The sequence below is a fragment of the Leopardus geoffroyi genome, chromosome B4 (genome assembly GCF_018350155.1).
Source record: "Leopardus geoffroyi isolate Oge1 chromosome B4, O.geoffroyi_Oge1_pat1.0, whole genome shotgun sequence".
NCBI lineage: Eukaryota > Metazoa > Chordata > Mammalia > Carnivora > Felidae > Leopardus > Leopardus geoffroyi.
This window is the reverse complement of record NC_059341.1, coordinates 79,037,814-79,063,855: the sequence shown is the minus strand read 5'-3', so window position 1 is coordinate 79,063,855 and position 26,042 is coordinate 79,037,814. Positions and strand designations below refer to the sequence as shown.

Genomic DNA, 26,042 nt, shown 5'->3' with positions numbered 1-26,042 from the left:
TGGGCCCGCTGCTGTCAGCAAAGAGCTTGGAGCCTGCTTCGGATCCTCTGTCCCCCTCTCTCTCTGTCCCTCCCCACTCGCGATCCCCCCCCCTCTCTCTCAAAACTAAATAAACATTTAATTAATTAATTAACTAATTAATTCATTAAATACATCTTGGACCATCAGAGAAGCTCAGTGTGTTCTGGGCCAGGGAAGGGTGGCAGCCAGGGGAGGGTGGCAGCCAGAGACAGGAACAGCTTCTTCTGTCCCACTCACTGGCCATCGGTGGGTCGTTGGCCAAGAAGAGTGCAGGCCCTCGGGCCTGAGAGCTCGGGAGATGACGCCCAGGCTTCCCTCTCTCCCAGAGTGTGTGACATGGCTTTGTGGGCATCATTTCTGGGTCACTCTTCGGTTTGGGTAAAAGAGCACGCTCCCTGCGCAGGGTAGGGAGGCTGGGGCCTCCGTGGCCCTGTCAGGACGCCTGCACTCCCTGGGCCACCTTGCTGTGTCTTAACCACACAGGGGACACAGGGCCCCCCACGTGTCTCTATTGATTCTCTCCTTCAGGTCTTTGGCCAAATGTCTCCTCCTCGGTGACCCCTTCCCTGATGACCCCGACTTAAAATGTCAGTCGTTCCCCACACTGCGCAGGCACCCTCCCTCTTTTGTTCTCCTGGCGCTTATTACCAACTGTTACCAGTTGAGTTGTGACCCGCCCCCCTGACCCCGCCACCAAAAGACATGTTGGAGTCCTAACCCCTAGCGCCTCAGAATGGGAACTTATTAGGAAACAGGGGCAGTGCAGACATAATTAAATTAAAATGAGGTCATGCTGGATTAGGGCGGGCCCCCTAATCCAACCTGACTGGTATTTTTTTAAGAAGAGAGAAATTTGGAAAGAGAGACACGCGGCAGGAGAACGCCGGCGCCCCATGACCACGGAGGCAGCTGACATTTCAGAGCCGTGACAGAGAGGTGGCGATTTCAGCTCCAGAAGGTGGGGGGAGCACCCCAGGCGAGAGGGCAGGGGAAGGGGAAGGCCAAGGACAGAGTCCTGAGGAACTGAGCGCGCAGGGCTGGGAGGGGCAGGAGGAGGGGCTGGTACAGGGATCTGCCAGAGAGGTGAGCCGGGGCAGGGGTAAAGCAAGACCCCCCCAGGGGCACGCAGCCGGGGCCGGGGGGCCCAGGTTCCACCCAGGCTGGCACCCCCACACTCTGGACCACATGGTCTGGCAGCTTCCCTCAGTGGGTGTTAGCATCATCCAATTTTACCGGTGAGAGAGAGGATTTCCATTACTAAGTGATGGACCCAGGGGGAGCCCAGAGTCACAGCCTCCTCTCTCCAAGGCCCCGAGCTTCCTGCAGAAGCTGGTGTGGGGGAGGGGAGGGAGGGGGCGGCCGTCCCCTGCAAGTGGCCAGGTGGGCCGCTGAGATAAGAACTACCAGGCGGCCTCAACGACCAACCCCCCCCCCACACACACACACACACACACACACACACACACACACGCCGCATCCCCCCAGGGCTTGGATCTCCTGCCGCCAGCTCGGACAGAGGCCAGGCTGGAGAGGAGCGAAGGGCGCACACGTGGGCGCAAGTGCGGGCCACTCTTCGGAAAAGTCTGGCTACAAAGATGAAGTGAGACGCGGGGTAGTAACTGGAGGAGCACTGGGTGAGGAGGAGGGCTATTTTAAGCTGGAAGAAACCTGAGTGTGTTTGGAAGCCAGAGTCAGTGGAAAAGAAGCCACTGAAGGAGCATTAAAGGAAGGAGTGGAGCAGCAGAGGGCACTGAGCCGGAGGAGGGGGAGGGGTGCGCCGCGGCAGGAGCACATCCTCAGCACGGGGACAGGCCACAGGAAAGCCCCTGGTTCCCAGGAGGCGCGCTGCAGATCTGGGGACAGAAGCGGAGGCAGCGGGTGGGCGTTGTCCGCTGACGCCTCTGTTCCCTGAGAAGCAGGCGGCGAGGACGTAGGAGCAGAGAGCAGAGCGCAGGGGGGAAGAGGGAGGGCAGGGCTTGAGAGTGGGGAAGTCTCGCCGAAATTCAGCTGGGAGACAGAGCCAGCGCAGGGAGGGAGGGCCAGGCGTGGCAAGGGTCCACTGGGGGGGGGGGGGGGGGGCCACTCTTGGTGCCTCCAGTCTGCCCGGGGCTCCGATGTTCTTTGGAGGCACGCAGCGGCCAGGTGCGAGTTCAAAGAACAGAGAGTTGCATCCATCCAGGGCTGAGGCTCTAGCAGGAGGGCTGCGTGGGAAGAGTGAAGTCAGGAGATGGGCAGGAGCAGGACTGAGGTAACGCACATGGACTCCAAACTGGAGAGGAGGGACGTGGGGGCCGGCCGGGGCTGCGCCACAGGGAGGGCCTAGAAAGGGAGAGGTCAAGGGACCATCGTGAAAATGTGTGAATGAGCAGACTGAAGGAATAGAAAGCACAGCAGCATCTGAAGGGGTCTCAGAGGCGGAGTCACCCTGGGTCACCCGGCAGGATGCGGGACTCTCACCAGTGTGCCTGCTGCGCCTTGGAAGGGCGGCTCAGTAGCCGCGGAGTAGGATGAGGTGCCTTTGTGAGTGTTCATTCTGTGTTGCTTTATTTCGCCCGGGTACGATGAGCGTGTGGTAAGCATTCACACGGTACCGGGAAGGGTGCTACAAAAAATAAACCCAACCTTCTCCTGACCGTGGGTCCACCGTTTCCACTTTCTTCTGGACGGGGGCTCCTTTTTCCCCCCGAGGTTGGGGGTAGTGGCCGGGTGGCTCAGGCTGGCCACACGGCCTAGCAAGAAGCCCTCCCCACTCTGTCCCTGCAAGGTCTCAGGCCGAGGCCCCCTCCCAGGACACCAGAACTGCTGGGACGTAGACACTCCTGGCCACCCACTCGGTTCCGAAGTCTTTCCTTCCCTGACTGCCAAGATAGCAGTTTCCCTGGTTTCCCACCCACCTCCCCGGGATCTCCTCCTCTGCCTCCTTGACGGGCCCCTCTTCTGTCTTGCCTTTAAGTGGCGTCCTGCAGGGTGGCATGCCAAGTCTCCTCCCATCTTGCCCCAACCACTCCCCCAAAGCTGACCCGTTCCCACAGCTCCGCTTTCTGTCTCTAGCAGCATCGCGTCCAGAATGCACCGGAACTGGACGCATCCGCGGTCCCCTCTGCAGCAGCCACAGGTTGGTTTATGGCCACCCCGCATCTGTTCACCCCAGGACTGAAACAGGCCTAGATCTGGTGAGGAGACATCCCCTTCCTTTGGGCCCTGTGGTTTGTCAAGACACCCCACACACATACACTGTGAGTAGAGCATGGGACTGAGGCCTCGAACATTCTCTCCTTGCAGCACAGCGATTCAGGGTGAGCACAGAGTCAAACAGGCCCAGTCTCAGCTGCTCCAGGGGTTCAGCCTGGCTGACCTGGGAGATGACCCCCCCCCCTCTTTCCTGATAGATTTGAACCTGAGAATAAAGCCAACATCCTGCCTTACACAGAGGCTGGGACTAATAACAGGCACACGGACTGTGCATTTGCTCCCTGCCGGGCACCCTGCATGCGTGAATCTCATCCATCCCAAAAATGCACTAGCGAGGCCCTGCCTCTCCCCGCTCTGGCCACCGAGAGATTGAGCCCCTTGCACAGATCACACGGCTGGCGAATGAGGTGCCAGAGTTCACATCCAGCTGTGTGATTCCAAGTCCTCGCTCTTAACACCAGACCACCCTGCCAGAGGCTGACAGCAGTGAGCAGACCAAGCCACAGAAGGAGGAGGAACCAACATTGACTGAGACCTGAGTCACAGCAGGCCTGAGGTGAGAGCTACCCCTGGGCTTTTCAGTTACATGGGCCAATAAATTCCCTCTGCTCAAGCCAGGTATCATTTGGGTTTCCAGTAAATGCAGACCAGCTGATAACATGTCACCTCAGTCGGTGGCAGGCATCTCCAACGGCCCGGGACTTCACAGCAGGACCCAGACCCCGCGTCCCTCACATCCAACTAGTGACCAAAGCCTGGGCCCCAAATACTGCTTGGATCTGTGCCCTTGCTTTCCGCTCCTAGTCCAGGCCACTATTGCTTTGCCGGGTTTTGATCACAGCCTCCTTGCTGTCCAGCCTGCTCCCCCCTCCCCCAACACACAAACTTCTGTCACGACCCCCTGAGGTCCAGAGCTCACCGTGTCACCGGCAGCCTGAAGCCCTCTGGATACCTCACCACCCCCAGGGTAAATTCCACTCCTCTTCAGCCGCCTCGCCTCTGGTCTCATCTCCCTTCACACCCTGCTCCTAGGGTACCCCCAGCCCCACGCCTCTCTGCGCCTCTGTCCAGAATGTTCCTTCGCCTTCTTCACCCCATACGTGTCCATTCTGCACACCACCTTCTCTATGAGCAGGTTACTCTCTGCTCTTGGCTCCGTAGACACTGGCCACTTCTTATTGTCTCTTTTAACTTCAGTTTCGTGAGCATGCCTGGCACAGAGCAGTCACTCAGTGAATACTCATGGAAAAGATGAATAAATGAAGTGTTCCCAGGAACCGGGTGGGTGGTTCTACACCTCTTCTCTGGGGATGGTCAGGTTCGGGGAGCGGGAAGTAACATCACATGATAATTACCGTGCAGAAAACCTTTCATCTATAGACAAGCACATTACCTGTTGGATCCTCACCATGACATTGCTGCCCCCATTTTATAGATGGAGAGACTGAGGTTCAGGACGGTTTTACCATCTAGAATTCAGTGCACACGCTCACAAAACCCCCTCTCATTTCAAAGTACCTCAGGTTAACGCTGGCCTGTGTGTGATTAGACCCCAGTTCAGCGGTTGAAGGAAGTGGTGTTCTTGCCCACACTGGCCACAGGGGGGCAGTCGAGTGCTGGCACGAGAGCGGCCACCTGGCCGCACCTCCTACCCACCCTTAGATTTGGATCAGGGTGTTGACAGGGAATAGCCACCACTGAGGAGAGACCCGGGCAGAGGAGCCACGGCTGGAGCTGCTCTTTCAGCATCAGCCAGAAACCGTTCAAACTGCAGGGAGGGTGGGAGCAGGGTACCACAAATACCAAGAGTCTGGAGCTGGAAACACAGACTGTATATGCCAAACTTGCATGACCAACGTGTTTAATAACAAGCCACAGGAAGTGACAGGGCATTGCTGGGGCACCCAAGATCTCCGAATGGGTGACAGTGACCACAGCCCTCAGCAGGGACGGGTCACCGGCCTGTCGGACCACAGCAGCCCTGTATCAGAGATGGGACAGGGACCGCACTCATGTCCTCGGAGGCCTGGAAGTCAGGAGGCACAGCCGGGATTGGCTGCGTGGAGTATGCAGGGTATATGTCTGCTTCAGTGCCCTGGACGCGCGGTGGATGCTCAGGGGATTTGGTCATTCCAGGAGCCGCGCCCAGGCGAACTGCAGGAGGCTGAGTGGAGCGCATCGGAGGCCGGGTTGAATGCGAGGATCCCGGTGGAGGCCTCACCCCAAACCAGGTCTCTCCCGGGCTGCTGTTCGCAACACTCACGGCTCAAAGGAGCGGGAGCTCCCCAGCATGGCAGGCTGGCAGTGGAGCTCTCCGGGAGACAGACCAACAGACCAAGGCTCAGGATCTGTAACAGAGAGCGACCCCCACCTTCGCTGGAAAGGGAGTTGTACCGCATGGAAGGGGAGGAAAACCCGACACGGACTGGAAAAACCCGACAGCTCTTTCCAACTCAGGGTCAAACTCACAGGTGGCAGGAAGGGTGAGGGAAGATCACCCATCTGCGGCCCCAGCCTTTCCCTCAGGGACAGTGCAGGCTAATGAAGCCTGCTGGGGGGGGTCCAGATGCCCAGCCTCACTCCATGGCACTCAGCCCACACCCACTCCCCCCACCTGTCACTCCAAGTTGGAGCCTGACAGATGGGGGCGACGGTGGCACTCATTCCCCAGTTTTCTAAATCTTTTTCCTCCCCAGCCTTGACAGCCTTGGCCAGGGTCAGAGTTCCATAGGAAACATCTCAGTATCTTCCCCCAAGAACATCGAAGTCCCCGGCACATCCCACACTCTGGCTCTCCAAGCACTGAGTTGAACAGACAGCAAAGGCAGGAAGTTGGGTGAAGAAAGCCTTTGCCAGGGCAGCTGGGTGGCTCAGTCCATTGAGCATCCGACTTCAGCTCAGGTCATGATCTCGCGGCTCTCGAGTTCGAGCCCCGTATCCTGCTCGGAGCTGTCAGCACAGAGCCCGGGGCCGGCTTCAGATTGTGTCTCCCTCTCTCTCTACCCCTCCCCGCTCACACTGTCTCCTTCTCAAAAATAAATAAACATTAAATAAACATATAAAGGCTTTGCCTACCCCCTTGGCTTGCCCCCTCCAGCAGACACATGACGCTGGAGGCACAGCCCTTCCCTCCACTGGATCTCTCAGTACACCCCTACCACCACCCAGACCTGAATCCAAATGCCAGTCCAAAAGTCACGGCCCTCACCTCTGATCCCTCTGCTCTGCCCATTTGGATTGTTCTCCATAGATACATATTCCAGTTGACTCTCTGAGCCCACCCCCACCCTCAGGTTCAGGCCGGGAAAGCTGAGCCCAGCTGGCTGGGGAGCAGCTGCGGGTTCCTGGAAGGCTGTCCCCAGCAATGAACGGCTGTCTAACAAGGCCACTGGGGAAGAAGGGTCAGGAGCGAGGCAGTAACATGGGGGTTTTGGGTTCCGGTCCCAGAAGCCATAGGCCAAACGGGGGTGTGTATGTGAAGGTTCATTCCTTCACAGGCAGAGGTCCTATTCTGCACCAGCATCTCCAACAGTGGTGGGAAATGAAGGAGGACAAGGCAAGAGGAATAACCCAGGGATGGGCCTTCTCACTCAGGGATGCCGCCCCCAACCCCTAAGCTCGGAATCAGGCGCCCCCAGCGGTCAGTTCCAGCTCTGTCGTTCACTTGAGCGCGTCACTCTCTTCTCTCCGAGCAGCCCCATTTGTAAAATACAGGGTTCACAGCACACGCGGGAATTCTACAATCCCAGCTAGGGAAGGAGGGGGGAGCACAGGGCACAGGAAGGGGAGAAAAACAGCAGGATGTGATCAGGCAAGCGGGGGTGAAGGAACCTGGATACAATAAAAAGAGGGCCTTCTCACCCCTCGTCCGGGACACAGCAAAGGGAGGTGGGAGGTGGGAGGTGTCCCCCAGGCCCAGCCTGCTGCCCTTGTGCCAGAGCAGACACACACACACACACACACACACACACACACACACACACACACACACCCCGCACTGCCCTGGCCAGCCCTCTCCCTCCAAGGGGGTGGCAGTGGTGTCCCTGAGGTGAGAAGTCCACAGCTCAGCAAGGCCAGCGTGGCACAACTGCCTGGGATTAGCGCTAAACCCTGGGCTGCTCTGTCACAGATCACACGTCGTCAGCTTCACAGCTGCTCAGCCACACGCTGCCCATGCTGTCACCTTCCCCTCACCAGGCTCTCCTCACGTGCACCGACTGTCTTCTCAGAAGAAAGCTAGGACCCTGCCTCTGCCCGTGACAAGCTACAGGTCCGAGACACCCCCAAAGAACAGCCACACCCACAGAAACCTCCCAGGGGCCCGTGGGTACAACACTGAGCAGAGGAGAGGGACAGTGAAGGCTTCCCTGCCCAACTCCTGGAGCTGTGTCCCAGGTGGCCTTGGCCTGGAATTACCTTGTCTTTAGGCCACCCAGGCCCTTCCTTCCAGATGGTTCTTGTCCTTGGAGAGCCAGATGGAGCCTCCACAGCTGGGAATCCTCAGCCCCAGCTTCCTGCAGCAACGTGCTCATGAGGCCCCCCGGCTGTCAGGAATCTTGCCATCCACCGCCTTCCCCACACATACCACAAAGCTCCTTGCTCAGGGACACCTCTGCGCCCCAACAACCAGAAAAGGGACTGGGAGAGGGGGGACCCCGGCCATACCTCCCCATCCCCCAGAGACCTCCAGGCCCCTGGCTCTGCCATAAAACAGGACCCACACTCCCATCCCTGCCTCAAGAGGGGGGCCATAGCGAGGAATCTTACTCAAACCCCCTTCTGGGGACAAGGCTTCAGGAAGGAGAGGAGGAGGAAGCAGCAAAGGCCTGGGTTGTCCGAGTTTCCGTGACAGTGTCTCTCCTCAGCCTCCCAGCAGCACGGGCAGTGCTGGGGCACCCCTGAGTTGGGCCTCAGTTCCCGTGGGGCTGAGCAACGGTGGGGGGGGGGGGGGGTGGTGCGTGCAGGGTAGAAGAGCTCCAAAGCACACTGAGGCCCCTCTGATCCGCCCCGCCTCCCCCTCACGCAGGGTGACCCGCTCTTCTAGAAAAAGGACATGGGTGAGGCGCCGCTGGAGAGACACGAGATCGGGAGAAGAGAGGGTGGCAGCCTCTTCCCTCGGGTCCTAGCACACGTGGGGTGCCTGCAGGCCCCACCCTGGGCACATGCAGAGCCCAGGCAGAGTCCCTGAAGAGCTGCCCCCCAACTCCGCCCCGGGCACTCTCACCTGCGCAGCGCCAGGCTCGCGGAGGGTGGGGAGGGCGGGGAGGGCGCCGAGCCCTCCCACCCCCACCCCTCTCCGCAGCAGGGCCGAGTAGTGTGGGCCGCCCCGGAGGCCGCGACCCTCGCCCTCGAGCGCATGGGTGCCTAGGAGTTGTCGTCGCCTCGGCCGGCGCTGCTGGACTCGGCCTCGCGGGACGCGCGCCGCTCGCGGAGCACCATCACCGTCAGGCCCTCCGCACGCAGGAGGAGGCCGCCGCCCAGGAACAGGACCCCGCAGAGCACGAGCAGTGACAGCACGCCCAGCACCGCCGCCTGCACAACGGGTGGCCCCTCGGGGGGCTCAGGCAGCACCCCCGACTGGTTGCAGCAGGAGCTCAGCCAAGTGGCTGGGGCCGCGGCGCCCGCCCCAGAGCCGTTCATGCTAAGGCGCCGGCTGCCCAGATGTGCGCGGAAGGGCCTGATGTGCGGGAGCCCAAGCCAGCAGGCGGGCCTCGCTGGGCTGCGTAGGGGAGGTCCCCGAGGGGCGGATCCCAGGCGCTGTAGGCTCCCTCGGGCGCTGAGCATTCAATATCCTCCAGTGTGGACTATGGCCCAGACTCCCAGGGCCCGGAGTTGTTTCTTCTCGTCCCAAGGGCCTCTACACCCACGCGTGGGAATCCGGCCCATGCATTCAACCAAACCCAGGAGTCGGGTCCGCAAGGCTTTCCCTCTCTCCCTTGACAAAGGAAGTCAAGATAGCACCTCCCTCAGAACCCTGAAAAGTCCTTCCAGACCCCACCCCAGGTGCTGGCTGGGGTGCCACCGCACTAAGCAGGACACAAGACAAGCAAGCATTCCTGGCTGTCCTTGGGCCAAAGCTCAATACTGCTAGGTGGCCCAGGGGGCCACTTGAACAGGAGGCAAATGAGCAGCCTCCAAGACCTGAGGGATGTGTATCCTTACTCCTCCATCATCGCCTCTGGGAGCCTCTCAGAGCTGGACAAGCAGGCCAGTGCCTCCTTCGGCTGACAGCAAGCGGGGGGGGGGGGGGGGGGGGGGGGGGTTCAAGTCCTACCCCCATTCTTTTGCTCAGGTCCCAGAGATCAAGGAGTTACCAACCAATGAGAAAGCATATTTGAGTCACCAGGGCTCCTGCCCTGACCTTGAGTAAATCAGTCCCCTACATACAAGAAATTATAATGCCAAAAGGAATGGAAATGTTACTGTTCTGTCCACCAAGGGGAGTTCACTGCCAGCTGGGTGGCCCACAGCCAACCTGGAGCGGGGGTGGGCAGTGTGAAGCAGAGTGTCTCAGAGTCTGGCTGCAGACAAGTAGAAAGTCTCAAAAAGCTGGGATGGAGTCAAGACCCTTCTGCTCAGGTCTCCTGAAAGACAGCAATGCTATGCTTTTTAAAAACAAAGTCACGGCCAACAAACAGCTCTATCAGTCAACCAACCCCTCAGGAGGGATTAGCTAACGGCCAGCGAGGAGGAAAACAAGGTCTCGAGGGTTGCAGTGGGGCCAGGTGGGGATTACACACCATCAAGGACTTGCTAGGAAATGGCCTTCCCCATCTCCAAAGCCCCGAGAACCTCCTGAATTCTCCCGATGCTCCGGAGATCAAGAGCAAGACCGTACTAGATCTGTTGTGAAATATCACAGGGCTAAGGTGACTTGGAATGAGAAAAATGTGGTGAACGCTTCCTGGCCATCCTATCTACCGGCTCCAGGGGCAAGACCCCCACCCACCCATGCCATTTGGCCTAGCAGAACCGCCCATATACAACCAAAAAGCATTGTAAAATATAGACTAAATCAGTAAAAAGTACACAATAAGGAGTTCACTGATCTTGAGTATGCTGATGTAGAAATGAGCGTGTTAACAAAGCAGTGTCCTAACAACCTGCCAGGGCCAGCCCGACCTGGAACACCTCTCAGACACCTGCCTCAAGCTGGCCGATCTCTCTCCAGGGAAAGAAACCCCAAATCAGATGAGCTTTCTCATGCCCATGGGGACCTGTACGTGCTCTATGAAGACAGAAAAGGTACTTTTTGAGGCAATCATGAAATAAGACCAGATAATACAAAGGGCAGGGCTATCACCGCTTCCTTAAGGAGGGAGAAGAAACGACACAGTCCTATCCAAAAGCAACAGATCCTGATCTGTGTCATCATTCATAGGACTGACATGGTGACACCTGAATGGTTAACACCTGCTTACATGAATGTCCCACAAAGTACAAAATTGGGTCAGTTTTAATCCTATCCCCCCATCACACTGGAATAACACCCCCAACACACACCTGTATCCTCATAGGTCTGTCAGAAAGTGTGAATGTTTCCGGGCCGAACACAAGCCAAGGGAGAGATGGCTCAACCTGAACTCACATTCTCAACTTTATTCACCATCCTAGCGATGGCTCTTCCATACAGCAGAGAAGGAAGGGGAACCCCCACCAGGGGTGTGGAGAGGCAGTGAAGGCCAGACTTGACCATCAGCCAAGGTTAAAAGAATGACCAGAGACTGGCAACCACAAAACAAGGAAGCCAGGGGTGGCCATTCCAAGTCTCATCAAGGACCTGGGGCAGGTTCCCGAGCCCCAAGGGGCCAAGGGTACGATCCCCAGAAGCCAAGGTCTGCAAGCCATCAAGGAGAGCCCACAGCCCCAGTAAGGCCTAGAGGGCAAGGGTGTCTTTGATGAGCCTGCGCATGGTCGTGGTGACCGAGGTGCCCAGGGCATCAGTGATCTGGAAGGAAATCTTGTAGAGGTAAGGCTGCACGTCCCGCAAGCCTGTGTCAAACACGTTGTCCACCTCCGACTGCGTGGGCATCTTGGGCAGGTACTCGTGCCGGTTCATCACCTCCACGATGTTGATGATCTTCTCACAGAGCTTCTCACCCACCTTCTCCCGGCAGATCTGCCGCTCCTGCTCTGTGGCCAGAGCCACCACATGCACCTTGACCGTCCACACCTCCCAGGGGATGCATTCGTCTGAGAAAGGCCAGCGAGACTTCTTCTTCTGGTAGAACTCCAGGGACATCTGCCCCAGCCCATCACCCCCAGAGTTGCGCAGTGCATCCTGGGGAAGGAGGGAGAACGGATGAGCAGGCCAAGACCTTGGAGGAGCTCTCACTGTGTGCTTCCTACACCCCAGGGAATTAGGCTCTCCTAGCTTTATTAGTCCTTCAGGGAGGGTGGGGAATGAGACCCACAGAGGGTAAAGGATTCGTGTGAAATGACACAGCGACCTGCCAGCCTAAACTTGAGTGCTCCAAGCAAATCAACAAAATCTGACGCTAAAGAAAAGCGGGAGGGGCACCTGGGTGGCTTAGTTGGTTGCACGTCTGACTCTTGATTTCGGCTCAGGTCATGATCTCATGGTTTCATGAGTTCGAGCCCCGCACCGGGCTCTGTGCTGGCAGCTCGGAGCCTGCTAGGGATTCTCTCTCTCTCCCTCTGCCTCTGCCCCTCCCCCATTCACACTGTCTCTGTCTCTCCCAAAATAAATAAACTTAAAAACAAACAAACAAACAAACAAACAAACACACACAAGGGGGAAGGGAAGGACATACCAGACCCAGCTTCTCCCTTTTCTCTTCTGAGAAGCAAATGAAACCATTTCATCCAATAATTCTGCCTATCCCCTACCTCCAGGGGCTGTGGTGGCCCCACACTCCTAAGGCAGGTGGGACCCTGAAGCACCCTTCCATCTGAATTTTAGGGCCAACTCGGAGGGTAAGGATGCTTCCCTCAAGTCCTGAACCGTCTATCAAGGAACAATTCTCTCCTTTGTGGACACACCGAGGTCACGTGACTTTGACTGGTAGTCGTAAGGGCTAACACTTCTACGATGCTTACTGGGGTGCCAGGCTGGTTCACCCACTTGACACATTCGATTCATTTAATCCTCATAGTGCGTATGCCCCGTGAAGCAGGTACGATTGTCGTTCCAATTTTACATACAGGGGAACCGAGGGCGAGAGAAGCGGAGTCACCTGCCCAAGGTCACACGCTCGTTGGGTGGCAGAGCCTGGCTCCAGAATCCATGCTCTTAACCATTACGTTCCACGTGTCCCTTAGAGGCATCTGGAGGACAGTGACGACCACTGCCTCCCTTGACGAGGGACGGGGAAACTCATGAATTTGCCCTTTCTGGTCTCAGAGGGGCTGGGGAGTGAGGGTGGGGAGACACTGTGGCCTCCCGCCATGAGCATAGGCCATGGTGCCTGGCACAGTGTAGGGACCCTCCAAACATTTGTGGACTGGAAGTCAGACAGACAACCCTCCTCCGCTGACCTCAGAGATGGCACCTTAAAAAAATTCCCTCTTACTTTAAAACCTAAAAAAAAATCACATCCCCATTCCCACCATTGGCAGCCTGATGTGCCCTCCCACCTTTCTCCACGCCTACACAAGACACATACAACCACAGGCCCGGGGTGCCCCACCCGAGCCCAGCAACCCTCCCTCCCAGGGAACTTCGCATAGGAAAGGCCCAGACTGCTGAAGGGAAAAGTACAAGCAAGAAAAGGCGTCTGCAGGGAGAGCCGGACAGTCAGATAGAAGGTCAAGACCATGTGGGCAGCGATCACCCCGTGGGACCTGACGCCTCCCTGCCGTCACTCCCTGCCCTCGCCCAAAGCCATCCTCCCCACAAGGAGCGCCGAACACGCCCGTCCCTTAGAACCTGAAAGAAGCTGACGTGAACACCCGGGAAGGGTCCAACAGCAAGACAGGGTGGAGGCGCGTTCGAGGTCCACCTGCCACCCCCCGGGCCACACCCCTACCTTGAATTCCCCGACAACCTTGCGCAGGGCACGGTCCAGCTCCTCAGAGGAGACGCGCACGTAGGTGAAGTCGATGAAGTCACAGTCCACATCCTGGGTGCCCACGGTGCCGATGGAGTAGGTGCCCTCCTTCTTGTAGTGGAACTTGCCCGTGCTGCGGTGCAGGAGCACGGTGTGCAGCACGGCCAGCATGGCCTCCTCCACCTGCCGCCCTTCCACCGACACCTCCAGCACCTCCGAGCGACAGTTCATCCTGCAGCCGGCAGCCCACACCGCGCTGGGGGACAAGAATAAAGACGGGGGAGCTTCACCCCAGCCAGGGGCCACCCTGCAAGAGCAGCCAGGTCAGAAAGCGGACACCTTCTCGATGACCTGCATGTCACCTGTCACGTCCCTTCTGGCCCAGCCAGCCTCCGCCTACGTGGCCCTCCTCTGCATTTCAAAGATACATACCATCAAAAAGACTCTTGGGATCAGAAAGGGAGGGAGCCTCAAAGTCACAGTCCAAACAACCAGCCAAGGCTTGACTTCGGTACAGCGTTCAGCGCAGTTTACGGCAAATGTTCACTGTGCGACAGGTGTCAGGCACTGGCCGTTCAAAGGCAAGCACAGACCCTGCCCTTGAGAGGCCACAGGAATGCGGGAGAGAAAGGCAGGTAAATGTTACCTGAGTGGCAAGAGTACAAGGTGGGAGTAAAAAGAAGAGAGAGATTGAAGTCTGACTGCCTGGGACCTTGAACGACCAGGTTAAGGCATCTGGATGGTGCTGAGGGCAGTGAAGAGTCGATGCATCACTGTGCCAAGGTCAAATCTGTGCATCAGGAAGTTAACTCTGGGGCCCCTGGGTGGTTCAGTCAGTTAAGTGTCCGACTCCGGCTCAGGTCATGATCTCACGGTTTGTGAGTTCGAGCCCCGCGTCGGGCTCTGTGCTGAACAGCTCGGAGCCTGGAGCCGGCTTCGGATTCTGTGTCTCCCTCTCTCTGTGCCTCTCCCCCACTTGTGCTCTCTGTCTCTCTCTCTCTCTCAAAAATAAATAAAATGTAAAAAAAAAAAAAAATTTAGGAACTTAACTCTGGATAAAAACCAAAGGATGGCTCTGAACTATTTTGTGGTCAGAAACTGCTCTGAGAAAGCAGTAAAAACTATGAAGACTGGGCTTTAACACCTGACTCACACACACACACACACACACACACACACACACCCCAAATCTCACCTAGTTCCAGAGCCATCCACAGACTCTGAAGTAGAAACTCTCAGATTTAAAGCAGAAAGGCTGGGCAAGAAGTCCAGTTAGAGGCCACAACAGTAGGGACGGTTACAAGGGCAGCACAATAGGATGTGGGGGAGTGAAGTGCAAAGTGTGGGAGTTTTCACGTCCAACAGTCCTGGTTTGGACCCCAGCTCTCCTCTACCTTGCTCTGTGGTCTTACGCAAATCACTCAACCTCTCTGAGGGTGTTTTATCCGTCAATTTGGATTCTTGTGAGGATCAAATAAAATTGTATACGTAAAACGCAGTAGAATAGTGGTTAAGAACAATGCCAGACATGGGGCGCCTGGGTGGCGCAGTGGGTTAAGTGTCCGACTTCAGCCAGGTCACGATCTCGCGGTCCGTGAGTTCGAGCCCCGCGTCAGGCTCTGGGCTGATGGCTCAGAGCCTGGAGCCTGTTTCCGATTCTGTGTCTCCCTCTCTCTCTGACCCTCCCCCGTTCATGCTCTATCTCTCTCTGTCCCAAAAATAAATAAACGTTGAAAAAAAAAAAAAACCAATGCCAGACAGCCCAGGTTGGAACCCCAGCCGTGCCACCTGCTCTACTCACCACGTGATCTCGGGCAAGCTGCTTAACCCCACTGTGCCTCAGTTTCCCAAATCTATATAAAGGGGCTATTAATAAAAGCTACCTCGCAAGGACTGTCTCAGGGACTGGATGAGTTAGCATCTGTAAAGCACTTAAAGCAGTACCTGCCAAGGAGTAAACAGTAAGTGTTAGCCACTATAACTCGTTATAATATCATTTCCGCTGAGAGAGGACACACGCTACAATACAGCACCGGGGGACAGACTGGAAAGGGAAGAACAGACTTGAGAACCAGACCTTGGGAAGTAACTGAACAGGAGCCCTGAAGGAGAAGGAAGTGTCAAGTTCCCTCCTGCGGGTTCGGCTTAACACACCTCTCCTGACAGGGAGCTCGGCCACCCCTCACAGCAGACCATTCCATCTTCAGACAGCTCTACCCAGTTGTTCCTTCTACAGAAAGGATCTGCCCCTTACTGCTTCAAACCACTGGCCACAGTGTTTTTTGTTTTGGTTTTAAGTAATCTTTACACCCAACCCGGGCCTCAAACTCACAACCCTGAGATCAAGAGTCATGTGCTCTACTGACTGAGCCAGCCAGGTGCCCCTAACCACCGGTCATAGTCTGGATGTCAGGAGCCACACAGAGTAAGTCTCACCCCTTTTCCACTAATGTGCCTTTCTGATACCTGGAAGCGACTCTTTCATCACCCCTTAACCCAACCACGGGTTAAGGGTCCCCAGTCCCCATAACACGCCAGCTGGACATGACATCTTATCTGGCAGCTCTCTTCTAAGTGTATTTGTCCCAATCCCCATAATACAGCAGTGCTCAGCAGTGAACACGAGGCAGTCTGTGGACAGCTCAGAGATCAAGCTGGTTCTGCCTCTCACTCGGCTATCAGCCCGGGTCTACCTGTCCTAGCAGGCATCTCTTCACGAGATGTTATACAGTCTTGTCTCTCCCACTAGACCTTTCCTGGAGGGCAGGGACCGGATCATACTCGAAACTGGAAACTCAGTACTCAGAAAGTACTTACAAAGTAACTGCTCAATTCACCCTGACCCAGGAGCTCCAGGTCCTTCCGAGGGCTACTGAATTTGCTTCTACACTCAGGAGGAGGGGGGTTCTCCCGCTCATTTCTGCCCTCTATTCACGCCCTTCCATTCATACTCCCAGTTCTGGTCCAGCTCCCCCTTCTTCCGCCACTTCCCCCTCTTGCGTCCCCCACAAACCTCCAAACAGGCCACTGGAGCACCTGGGTGGCTCAGTCAGTTGAGCGTGGGACTTCGGCTCAGGTCATGATCTCGCACTGGTGGGTTTGAGCCCCACATCCGGCTCTGTACTGACAGCCCAGAGCCTGGAGCCTGCTTCCCGTTCTGTGTTTCCCTCTCTCTCTGCCCCTCCCCCCGCCTTGTGTTCGTTCGTTCTCTCTCTCTCTCTCTCTCAAAAATAAACAAACATTTTTAAAAACTTAAAAAAAAAAAAACAGGCCACTTTTTTCTTTTGCCCCACGCCCAGGCTCTTCCCTCATTCTAAGCACTGTTGTAGGAAACACTCCTGCAGGAGGCCAGTAATGACCAACTCCAGCCTCCTTCCCACAGCAAGCCACCTCTGGTCTGTGATGAGCCTGTCTCTCCCCTTGCCCTCACCCCCGCCTCCGGTGAACAGCGAGCCCTCCAGAGCAGGGCGCGAGAAGTCGCCTCCCTCTGGTCCCCCTCCAGGCCCAGGTCTGCAGAGCACTGGGCCATGCTGGAGCCCCGGGCACCCCCACGCCCACTTACGTGTACAGGCTGGAGCGCGGGTGACTCAGGCTCTGCCCATGCCCTTCCTCCTCCCCACGCGCAGGCGCCCGCTCCGCAGGTGCTCTCCGACCTCCGCTCCTGCGGCTGAGCGCTAGGGATGGACTAAAAGCAAAAACAAGGCCCGGCGTCAAGACACTCTGGCGGGCCGCAGGAAGGAACCTCCTCCCGGGTCCCGTTTCTCCCACCGCCACTACTCCAAGGTCCAGGGTCCGGGGAGGAGCTGCCTCCTGAGGTCCCGGGGGCGGCGCCCCGCGCCCACCCCGGCCGCGCTCTGGAGTTCGAGGCGCGCCGTCCCTCCCGCCGACCTGGGGAGTGCCCGCGCTTGCACCCGGGAAGGGGGCAGACGGTTAAAACGGTCCCCCACCTCCGGAGCCCGCGTCCGAGAGCCCACGACGGTTCGGTCCCCTAGCCGCGGGCGCCAGACCACCGCGGCAGGAGGCGGCGCCGGCGGCGGAAGTTCGCGCCTCGGCACCCCCCCCTCCCAGCGGGGCGGGTTCCACCGGCTCCATCGGCCTCCGGCGGGGGCGCGAACTCCCGTCCGGCCGGGCCCCGCAGCCAGCGCAGCCGCTCGGTCCGCCTTACAGTCACGCCGGCGGACACAGGGAGCCACATACTGCTCCGCAAAAACATGCTACTTTTTTCTTGATTACCTCTCGCGTTTTAAGATTTGAGGGTGAGAAGTATCCCCCTCTTTTGGACGAGTCCATTCACTCCCACCACAGAGAATGTTGTTGTGTTTCGGCTGGGACCACGCACTTCCGCCATAGAGATGAGAGGGAAGGAGAGGCCAGTGAGCTCTGTGCCGCCTCCCAAGGCGGAGAGGAGTCATCGGCGGCGAGCCAGTCCCCAACTCTGGGCGCAGAGCCCTGACGGGGCGTCTATCCCCCAAGATCAAGGGGGTGCCATTTGGAGAGGGGGCCTGGAGATGAGTCCAAGCCAGGGCGCTGCATGATGCTGAATGGATGGCAAAACTTTAGTTTGGCCAGTGTGCACAATAGACAGGATCCCTGGCCCCACAATGCTGGAGAAAGAGGCTTAACCTTAGTCTGTTATCTCCATACAGGGGCATTACTTAATGCTCTACCGTGACCGATCTGGTAACAATTGTAAGGCTCGTAATTCTGCCATCGCCCCCTGTGTCAGCATCTTGACATCACTCATCTTTTCGGTATCACTCATTTTCTCCTGTATAAGGGAGGCGCTGTTGTGACGATCACAAGAAATAATTCATATGAAAGACCTCTGTGGAATGTAAAGTGTTATGCGAATACGAGTGCGTTTGTAGTGCTCTGTAACTTCTGGGAGCATATCTGGTATTCCGTGTAGATTGTAAGCCCAGGGCAGGCAGAAGTTTGTCTGTTGTTTTGTTAGTGGTCACAGAGCCTGGCATGCCCCAAAGGAGACACTCCTGAGTTGTTTACTTGAGGATTAGGATGCTCATTTTCCTAACACACATTTTCTCTCCCCAAATCATAATAGATAACGTTTATTGAGTGGAATGTGAAGAGTATAATTCTAAGTGCTTTGTATATATTAATTAATGTAAGCCTGATATCAATCAATCCTAGAAGGCCGATAAAGAAATGGACGCTGGGAAAGGTTACGTAACTTGCCCAAGTCCACCCAGTAAGCGGCAGAGCCTGGGATTCAAACGCAGGAGTCCACACGGCTACCAAAGTTCTCTTTCTGGTTTCTCCACCCTAACCCTCCCCATACACTACCATTCTCCAATACACCCCATCCAAAGCCTGCTCTCTAGTGGGAAAATGCCTTCATTAGTAACGTTTGCCAGTGATGGCTGATTTGAAGCTACAGGACATCACTGAATGCAGAGTCCAGAATGAATGAAGGATCACATTTTGATCATCAGAGATAAAATGGGCTCTCGAGTAGCAGTACCAGCACCAGCTGGCTCAAGCACACCACTACCCCCACCTACCCCCACCACCCCCCACGCACTTAAGGCTTCCCCTCTCCCATCCAGTTTTTCTAAACTCCTTTTCTGGCTGACCTTTACCCCCTCCTCATCTGTTCCCTATCCCTTCCCCCATCTCCCCCTAGTTGTGCCCTTGTGAAGCCTTGGTCTCTGGTTTGTCTCTGTCCCAGGTGCAGCTACCTCTCCCCAGGCAGCCTGGGAGTACCTCCAGGGCCTCAGCAAGAAGAAAGCTGCCTGCCTTACAGACCAGCAACCTCTTCCAGAGCATGGTCTTAACCAGGAGGGAATCAGCATAAAATATTGGGAGGGGAGAGTGTGTGAAGAGCCAAAAGAGGGGGGACCCAAGGAGGTTAGAACCAGCCCTGGGTGGGTGGGGGGATCAGAGCTTAACTCCCAGAGGCTGCCAGTCAGTGAAGGGAGTGGCTGATCTCTCCTCTACCCTTGAGACCCTCCATCTCGGGGCCCTTCAAGGCCACTGTCCTGACTTCATAATCATCCCTGGTACCAATACTGATCCTTACGAGGCACACTGCCAGCAGTTCAAATGCACTACTGTGTTGATTTCTCCAGCTACCTTTGAAGGTAAATACAATTTGCTCCCAATTTACAGATAATGAAACTGAAGCTCAATGATAAGTAGTAACTTACTTTGATAGCTAATTTTATGTGTCAACGTGACTGTGCCTCAGAGTGCCCAGATATGTGGTCAAACATTCTGGATGTGTCTGTGCAAGGGTGTTTTCTAAATGAGATTAACATTTGAATCTAGTAGACTTGAGTAAATCAGACTACTGCCTCCCCTAATGAGGGTGGGCCGTATGAAATCAGTTGAAGGCCCGACTAGCATAAAAGGGCTGACCCTGCCATGAGTAAAGAGAACTCCTGTCTGGCTGCTTTCAAGTTCAAGTTGGGACATTGTTTTTGTTTTTGTTTTTGTTTTTGTTTTTGTTTTTTCTACTTTCACACTTGAGCTGAAATATCTGCTCTTCCTGGGTCTCCCACTTGTCAGCATCTGGAACTATACCCTCAGCTCTCCTGAGTCTCCAGCTTGCTAGCTGCAGATCTTGGGACTTGTCATCCTCCATAATTATATCAGCCAATTCCTCATAATAAATCTCTTCCTATAGATCTGCATTCTATTAATTCTGTTTCCCTGTAGAACCCTGACTAATACACTTGCCAAGGCTGCATGCTTCTCCGGCCTCATTCCACTCACTCTTGTCCCTCCTCCAAAACTCATCCTGTCCCTGGAGCCTTCCCTGCCTGAGGATGAAGCCCTCCTCAGGGTCCTATGCCCGTGTGGGCGATCCTGTCAGGGAGAGAGGGTCTTGGCCCAAAAAGTGAGTCGTGTGGAATAAATTATCCCACCCTGTGCCACTCCTTTGATGAGCAAGATGTAATCTTTTTTTTTTTTTAAAGATTTTATTTTAAATTTTTTTTTTAACGTTTTTATTTATTTTTGAGACAGAGAGAGACAGAGCATGAACAGGGGAGGGTCAGAGAGAGAGGGAGACACAGAATCGGAAGCAGGCTCCAGGCTCTGGGCCATCAGCCCAGAGCCCGACGCGGGGCTCGAACTCACGGACCGTGAGATCGTGACCTGGCTGAAGTCGGACGCTTAACTGACTGCGCCACCCAGGCGCCCCTTTAAAGATTTTATTTTAAAGCAATCTCTACACCTAACCATGGGACTGGAACTTACAACCCCGAGATCAAGAGCCGCATGCTCTACCGACTGAGCCAGCCAGGTGCTTCTTCAAGATGTAATCGTTTATTCATTCACTCGTTCGTTCATTCATACCACACACAGGTAACTGTCCACACACTGTGCCCATGCCATACCAAGGTGGACAAATCGCAACGTGGCCCTCTGGGAGCTCAAAGTCTTGCAGAGGAAATGGACCAAGGGATACACCTGGGCAAGAGAACACAAGACATAGTATGAAAGAAGTGGCAGCCGTCTCTACCGGGACCAGAGGGGGCCAAGATTGAGACTACTGCTGTCAATCTCCGAGGGATGCCTGTGGGAGAGAAAGTGACACACTGAGAGTGGAGAAGAAGCCGAAGCACTGCTCTCGGCAAGGTGGGAGGTGACTGGACACCAGAAGAAAAATGGAAAGGCTGCGCTCCAGAGAGCACAGGATAGCAATGTGAAGGGACAAGCAAGAAGGAGGGAGGGGTTCCAGAAAGAAGTGGAGCTACAGGGAATTATGGGAGGGGGGGCTTCCTGGAGAAGGGGAAACACAAAGGCTTGGGGAGAGAGGTCTCATTGAGAGCAGAGGGTGGAAACTGAGGCTTCTGAGGCAGGAGAGACAAAGACAGAGAGAGCAGACTTCTCAGTCAGAGCCCAGCACCATGGCCAGCCAGGGAGCCGGGTGACTGGCTGAGGCCCTCGGAGCCAGGACGGCAGCAAAGGCCTGTGGAGGGCCCTTGAAGGCCAACCCAAGACCTTGGGAGTAAGCAGCTGGCTTTGCGCGGTGAGTGTGGCCTTGGATGGCCCCACCCCATTCTAGCATGTGCCCAGGGGAGAGCTGAGCCCTGAAGCTGGCCCTGCAGGCCACCCCCAGTCGCTCCGGAGCTGACCCCAGTGGCGTCACAGGGAGTGACTCAAGCCCCAGCAACAACAATGAGTGGGACTGACGTCAGGCCAGGGGCTCCTGACGGTGCCTAGCCTGGCCGGGTAGCCAGCACCCTGTCTGCTGACCCTGTAACCCTGGCCAGGCTGTGGGGCTGAGGAGAATCAGCTGTCGGACTTCTGACATCTGCCCCCTGGGATTCTGGGCAGGGGCTCCAACACCTCCCACCCCAACACCCCCTCCTCCGAGGCAGAGGAAATGGCTGGGCTTCCGACAGAGTGGCAAAGAGCGTGAGAAAGAGGCACCTCCCAGCCCCGACCTCATCAGGCAGCCTCTAGACCTGGCCCCGGCTCGGAGTTACCATGTCCGCGGCCTATTCTGGAGGCTGCGGGGATCTGTCCCTCGTGTTGGGGAAGGGCAGTGGGTGTCTTTCTCTGGGAAGGTCTCTGTGTTTGTCTCTCTGGCCAAGTTGGGGTGGGGATGGGGCTTTATTTCTGTGTCTGTCCTCAGGGGTAAAGGGCCTGTCATCTCTCTGTCCTGCAAGATCTATGCATCTGTCTCTTTGGGAGGCATGTGTGTACCTGTTCTTTGGCCCAGAGGATGCTGTGTGACTGTCTTTGCAAAAGGAGAGGGCTATTTACCACCGCCCCCACCTCCAGTAAGGGGATCTCTCTATGTACCCCCTGGTTTCTTGTCAGGCCAGGGGCATCTATCTATCCTCATGGTACCCCAGTTTACCTAGATTGGGGTCCAGGTCTCCAAGGCTGGGCTGAGTGGGGGCCTCGTCCCTCTGATGTGCCAGACCAGGAGGGCAGCTACAGTCAGCATGTTGCCTGCCTGGCTTGCAGCTGGGCACCGCTCCCTGCTAACACAGCATGAACCAGAACAGCGCCCCCACCCTTCCCCCGCTGCCTCCCCTCCTGGCCCCGCTGGTGCCTCTAGGTGCCTGAGTAGGGGCTGGACAGTGCCAGTGCCTGGGTCAGACCTTGAGGAGGCCTCAAGTGGCCCCCCAGCCTGGCAGGATCAGGACCCAGCAGGCGGCAGAGGGGAGCCAGGGTGGTAGGGAGAACAACGGGCACGTGGGGTGGAGGAAAGGAGGCAGAAACCCAGGCCGAGGCCTCCAGGGCCCCCTAGTCCTCAGACCCACTCTGAGTCTAGCTGGGGACCCTGGAATGGGCCACCTGCCCTCGAATGTCCCTGGCTGTGTGGGGAAGGAGATATTGGGGTGGGGGAGTGCTTTTGCTCAACCTCGCACTAACTCCTTCCTGCCCTCATAACTGGAGCCTGGAGGTTTTAAAGTCCCACTGGCCAGCCTAGGCCTTACCCAAACAGCCCCTAACCTGGGGCCAGCCTAGAGCAGGGGTGAAGGCAGAGGTTTGGGGCTGGGCTCTGGCTGCTCCCAGGAGGACCGGGGAGGGAGGCGGTGGGGACGCTGCAAGGAAGGCCAGGCCTGGACAGGGCTGGAAGGTGGAGTCACAGAAGCTCACCCCATTAGCCTTATCTTCTGAGGAGGCCCAGTGGTTCTGGGGTCTCCACTGGCATCAGAGACTCTGGTGGGGGCTGGGGCTAGTTCAGATTTAAACTAAAACTTCCTGGGGATCCCTAGGCCTGGCTCGTACAGAGGGACATGCCTAACACAGCTGCCTCAGGTCTGTGAAAGGACATCACTAACAACCTGCTGACTGTCCAGCCACCACACGCGGCCTCCCGCCTCTGATGGGCTCTCACAGGCTCCCCTCCGCGGCCGCACAACGGCTACCTCACAGCTTGGCACACTGGACACTCGGAGCCGACCATGTGGCACAATACGCCTGGAGCACAGGGTGGTTGCCTGTGACCTTCAGAAGCTTCTCAGCTTCCTTGAGGCCAATGTTTTGCCACCTCCCTCCATAACCAAGTCCTGGTGACCAGAGCCCAGGGATGAAGCAGTTTCCTCCATTCCAGGCCCCAGAGGAGGGTCGTTAGGCACAGACTCTGGGGTATAGAGCACCCACACAGATCCTAGACCTCAGAGCCACCCCAGCCCCAGTCACAATGGCACTTCAGGGCTGGGGAGGGGGCCAGGGCCTCTGGGCACAGGGCCCAGCGTGGGTGGGGTGGGGGGAGACAGGGAGGCAGGCTTCCTGGGTCTCCATGTGAGGACAAACGGCAGGCTTTGAGGCCTCGGAAAATCCCGCCTGGGATTCCAGGCCCTGCCAGCGTCACTGCCTTTTGACTATTGTCCCCGTCGGAAATGGGCCCAGCCCCCGGCTAGCTGGGACAGAGCAGCCATTGTGAGGCCCCACCAGGCTCAATGCCCCCTTGTTTGCCCTCCCAGCCCCTAGCAAGACTCGGAGGCCAGTTCTTCCAGTTGCTCAGTGGAAAGAAAGGGCCTGCCTCCAGGCTCTAGCCCTTGGGCGGGGCAGGGTGGGGCAGGGCGGGGCTGGAGAAATCAGCCTCCCACCGTGCACCCCAATCCCCGAGCCCTGGAAGGAAGCCACCGTCCCTGATGGAGTTTCTTTTCATTTACAAGGCCCTGGGCAGGGAGACCTAGCGGGTTAGCGGTTAGGTAGACAGACACACCCTGCTCAGCCACTTCGAAGCCAAGTGACCTTGGCAAAGTCATTTCCTTTCCTCCTCTTTTGTAAAAGCAGCAGCCGTCTATCATTTCTTGGGTGTTTGCTTCACAGCAGGTACTGTTTGAAACACTTTGCATGCATGCTTTCGTGTGATCATTATAGTAACTTTATGAAATAGATACCATTACTTCCCCCTTTATAGCTGAAGGTACTAAGGCACAGAAAGGTTAAGTAACTTATCCAAAATTCTACAGCTAGGAAGAGCTGGAGCCAAGATTTAAAGCCAGGCAGTCCGGTTCCAGGCTCCTTGCTCTGTAGTACTTTGCTGCCCTCACAGGGTGGTAGTGAGGGCTAGAAATAACAAATATCATATGAAAAGAACTTAGTGGGTGATGGAACATTGTACGGTGTAGGTATTTTCACTTTGGGGCTTAGATATCTATACAGACCAAGATTCTCCATTGCCCGCCCCCTGCCCAACCCCTGCCGGTGTTCAAGCACCTAAGTGGCCCTTTTGCCTTCCTCCCAGGGCCTGCCTTGTGCTCCACATCTATCTTTGCTAAAGTCAGGGATATAGAAGAGAGTGACCCAAAGGGAGAAGAGTCAGTTCAGTCCCACAACTGGTGGGAGATTTCCCAGCAAGCTCTGCTCCCAACCAGAGTACTGCCCGACCCACCTTCCCACTGGGCAAACGGGAAAACCACGGCTCAGGGAGGAAGAGGGGCTTTTCAGAGAGCAGCATGGAGTTGGAGGCAGGGCTAAGAATAAAATCAGATCTCCTCACTGAAACTGAACCCCCACCCCGCACCTTGCGAAGTGCTGTGCTTTAACAAAGGCTCACTCAGGGACTCGGGCGCGGGGCACTAGGAACACATGCTTCCAGAAGTCCACCCACTGTTGGAGGTGGTGGTCACCATGCACAGAGCCAAGGGCTCTCCACCCCAACCACATGTGGACTCTTCAGAAGGCCTGGGGCTGGACTGTCTTCCTGGATCCCAAGTGAGAGCATGTGGTTGAAGGCTTCTTGGGGAACCTGCAGGCTATGGCTAGAGCACTGGGAAAGGCACCTGATTCTAGCTTTGGAAGAAAAGCCCTATTTTGTATGACTTCTATCCAGCCAGGGACCCCAAAGGTGGAGAGTCAAGAGTCCTGGGGCAAGTGTTGTGAGAAACAGGTATAAGGGGCATTGCTTTCAGGTCTCTTGCCAAGTCCTCAAGAAGGAATCAATGCAGCTAGACTGAGCTCAGTGAAGGGGGCTAGACACTGCCAGCAACCTTGGGCCTCAGGTTGGGGTTGATCTAGGTTCATGTTTCTCAAAAAAGTGTCCCTGAGACCACTTGCATCACAAGCACTGTGGCTGGTTAGTGAAAGTGTAGATTTGTGGGCCCTACCCCTCACCAAATCTGAATTTTTGACATAGATCCTAGGAATCTGGGAGCCCCTGGGTGGCTCAGTCAGGCGACCAACTTCGGCTCAGGTCATGATCTCATGGTTTGTGAGTTCAGGCCCTGAGTCAGGCTTTGTGCTGATGGCTCGGAGCCTGGAACCTGCTTCAGATTCTGTGTCTCCTTCTCTTTCTCTGCCTCTCCCCTGCTTGGGCTCTCTCAAAAATAAATAAATGCACATTTTAAAAACTTAAAAAAAAAGAATCTCCTAGGAATCTTCATTTTAGGCCAGCTCTAAGCAACTGATGAGCTTGGGAGTTGGGAAGACCTCACAGGGGCACTTGGGCACAGATAGGAACCCTCTTCTTACCAAGAGGGCAAGGGCCACCAGCAACCTGGATCTTCTTGCTAGGGCACTAGGCTGGGTCGGAGAAATGTCAAAAACACAGAGGGAAAACAACATCTTGTACTCACAACAGCTAACGGCATCCCAGGCTGCCCTGTACCCAGCCCCCCACCCACGCTCCTGTAGCCCCAGCAGCAACATGAGGTTGGCTCTGCCCCTCATCCTGTTTTACACACATAGAAGCCAAATCAGAGACCACGCCCCGGGTGAGAAACTGACAGCCAGAGCCGTGCTCCCTCCCCTCAGCCAGTCAGACTCCACCACAGGCCCCCTCCACAGGGGCTCATCACAGGCTTTCCACACCTCCCAAACCAGTCTGAGTGCTTTGTGTCACCATCCCAAGAAGCAGGTGCCATCATTATCTGTGTCTTAGAA

General features: G+C 56.3%; 2 protein-coding genes and 1 long non-coding RNA gene across 5 annotated transcripts; 1 reads left to right on the top strand and 2 right to left on the bottom strand.

Moving 5' to 3' along the window:
• The first annotated feature begins 1,513 nt into the window (after positions 1 to 1,513).
• LOC123590325 lies at positions 1,514 to 6,156 on the top strand. The gene is made up of 4 exons (XR_006708718.1): positions 1,514 to 1,621; positions 3,076 to 3,194; positions 3,304 to 3,769; positions 5,910 to 6,156. It is a non-coding gene; the product is annotated as an uncharacterized LOC123590325 (long non-coding RNA).
• On the bottom strand, positions 5,058 to 9,388 carry SMIM41 (small integral membrane protein 41). Its single transcript, XM_045463341.1, has 2 exons — positions 8,438 to 9,388; positions 5,058 to 5,561 (listed from the first exon to the last, which is right to left on the bottom strand). Exon 1 carries the CDS (start codon positions 8,995 to 8,997, stop codon positions 8,578 to 8,580), a length of 420 nt encoding a protein of 139 aa, XP_045319297.1. The 5' UTR covers positions 8,998 to 9,388; the 3' UTR covers positions 5,058 to 5,561; positions 8,438 to 8,577.
• Positions 9,389 to 10,786: 1,398 nt separating this feature from the next.
• Positions 10,787 to 17,300, bottom strand: ATG101 (autophagy related 101). Of its 3 annotated transcripts, none has more exons than XM_045463337.1 (4): positions 17,171 to 17,300; positions 16,786 to 16,908; positions 13,203 to 13,530; positions 10,787 to 11,494 (listed from the first exon to the last, which is right to left on the bottom strand). In XM_045463337.1, exons 3-4 carry the CDS (start codon positions 13,452 to 13,454, stop codon positions 11,090 to 11,092), a joined length of 657 nt encoding a protein of 218 aa, XP_045319293.1. In that variant the 5' UTR covers positions 13,455 to 13,530; positions 16,786 to 16,908; positions 17,171 to 17,300; the 3' UTR covers positions 10,787 to 11,089. The 3 variants fall into 3 exon arrangements, with proteins under 3 accessions (XP_045319293.1, XP_045319295.1, XP_045319294.1); XM_045463339.1 differs by having other exon boundaries at positions 13,203 to 13,479; XM_045463338.1 differs by having other exon boundaries at positions 13,203 to 16,908.
• Between the last annotated feature and the right edge of the window lie 8,742 nt (positions 17,301 to 26,042).

Coding starts and splice junctions, on each gene's coding strand:
- ATG101 (XM_045463338.1), bottom strand. CDS start 13,454: ATGAACTGTCGCTCGGAGGTGCTGGAGGTGTCGGTGGAAGGGCGGCAG. Junction 11,495..13,202: donor AGGTTGTCGGGGAATTCAAG/GTAGGGGTGTGG, acceptor CTCCTTCCCCAG/GATGCACTGCGCAACTCTGG.
- SMIM41 (XM_045463341.1), bottom strand. CDS start 8,997: ATGCTCAGCGCCCGAGGGAGCCTACAGCGCCTGGGATCCGCCCCTCGG.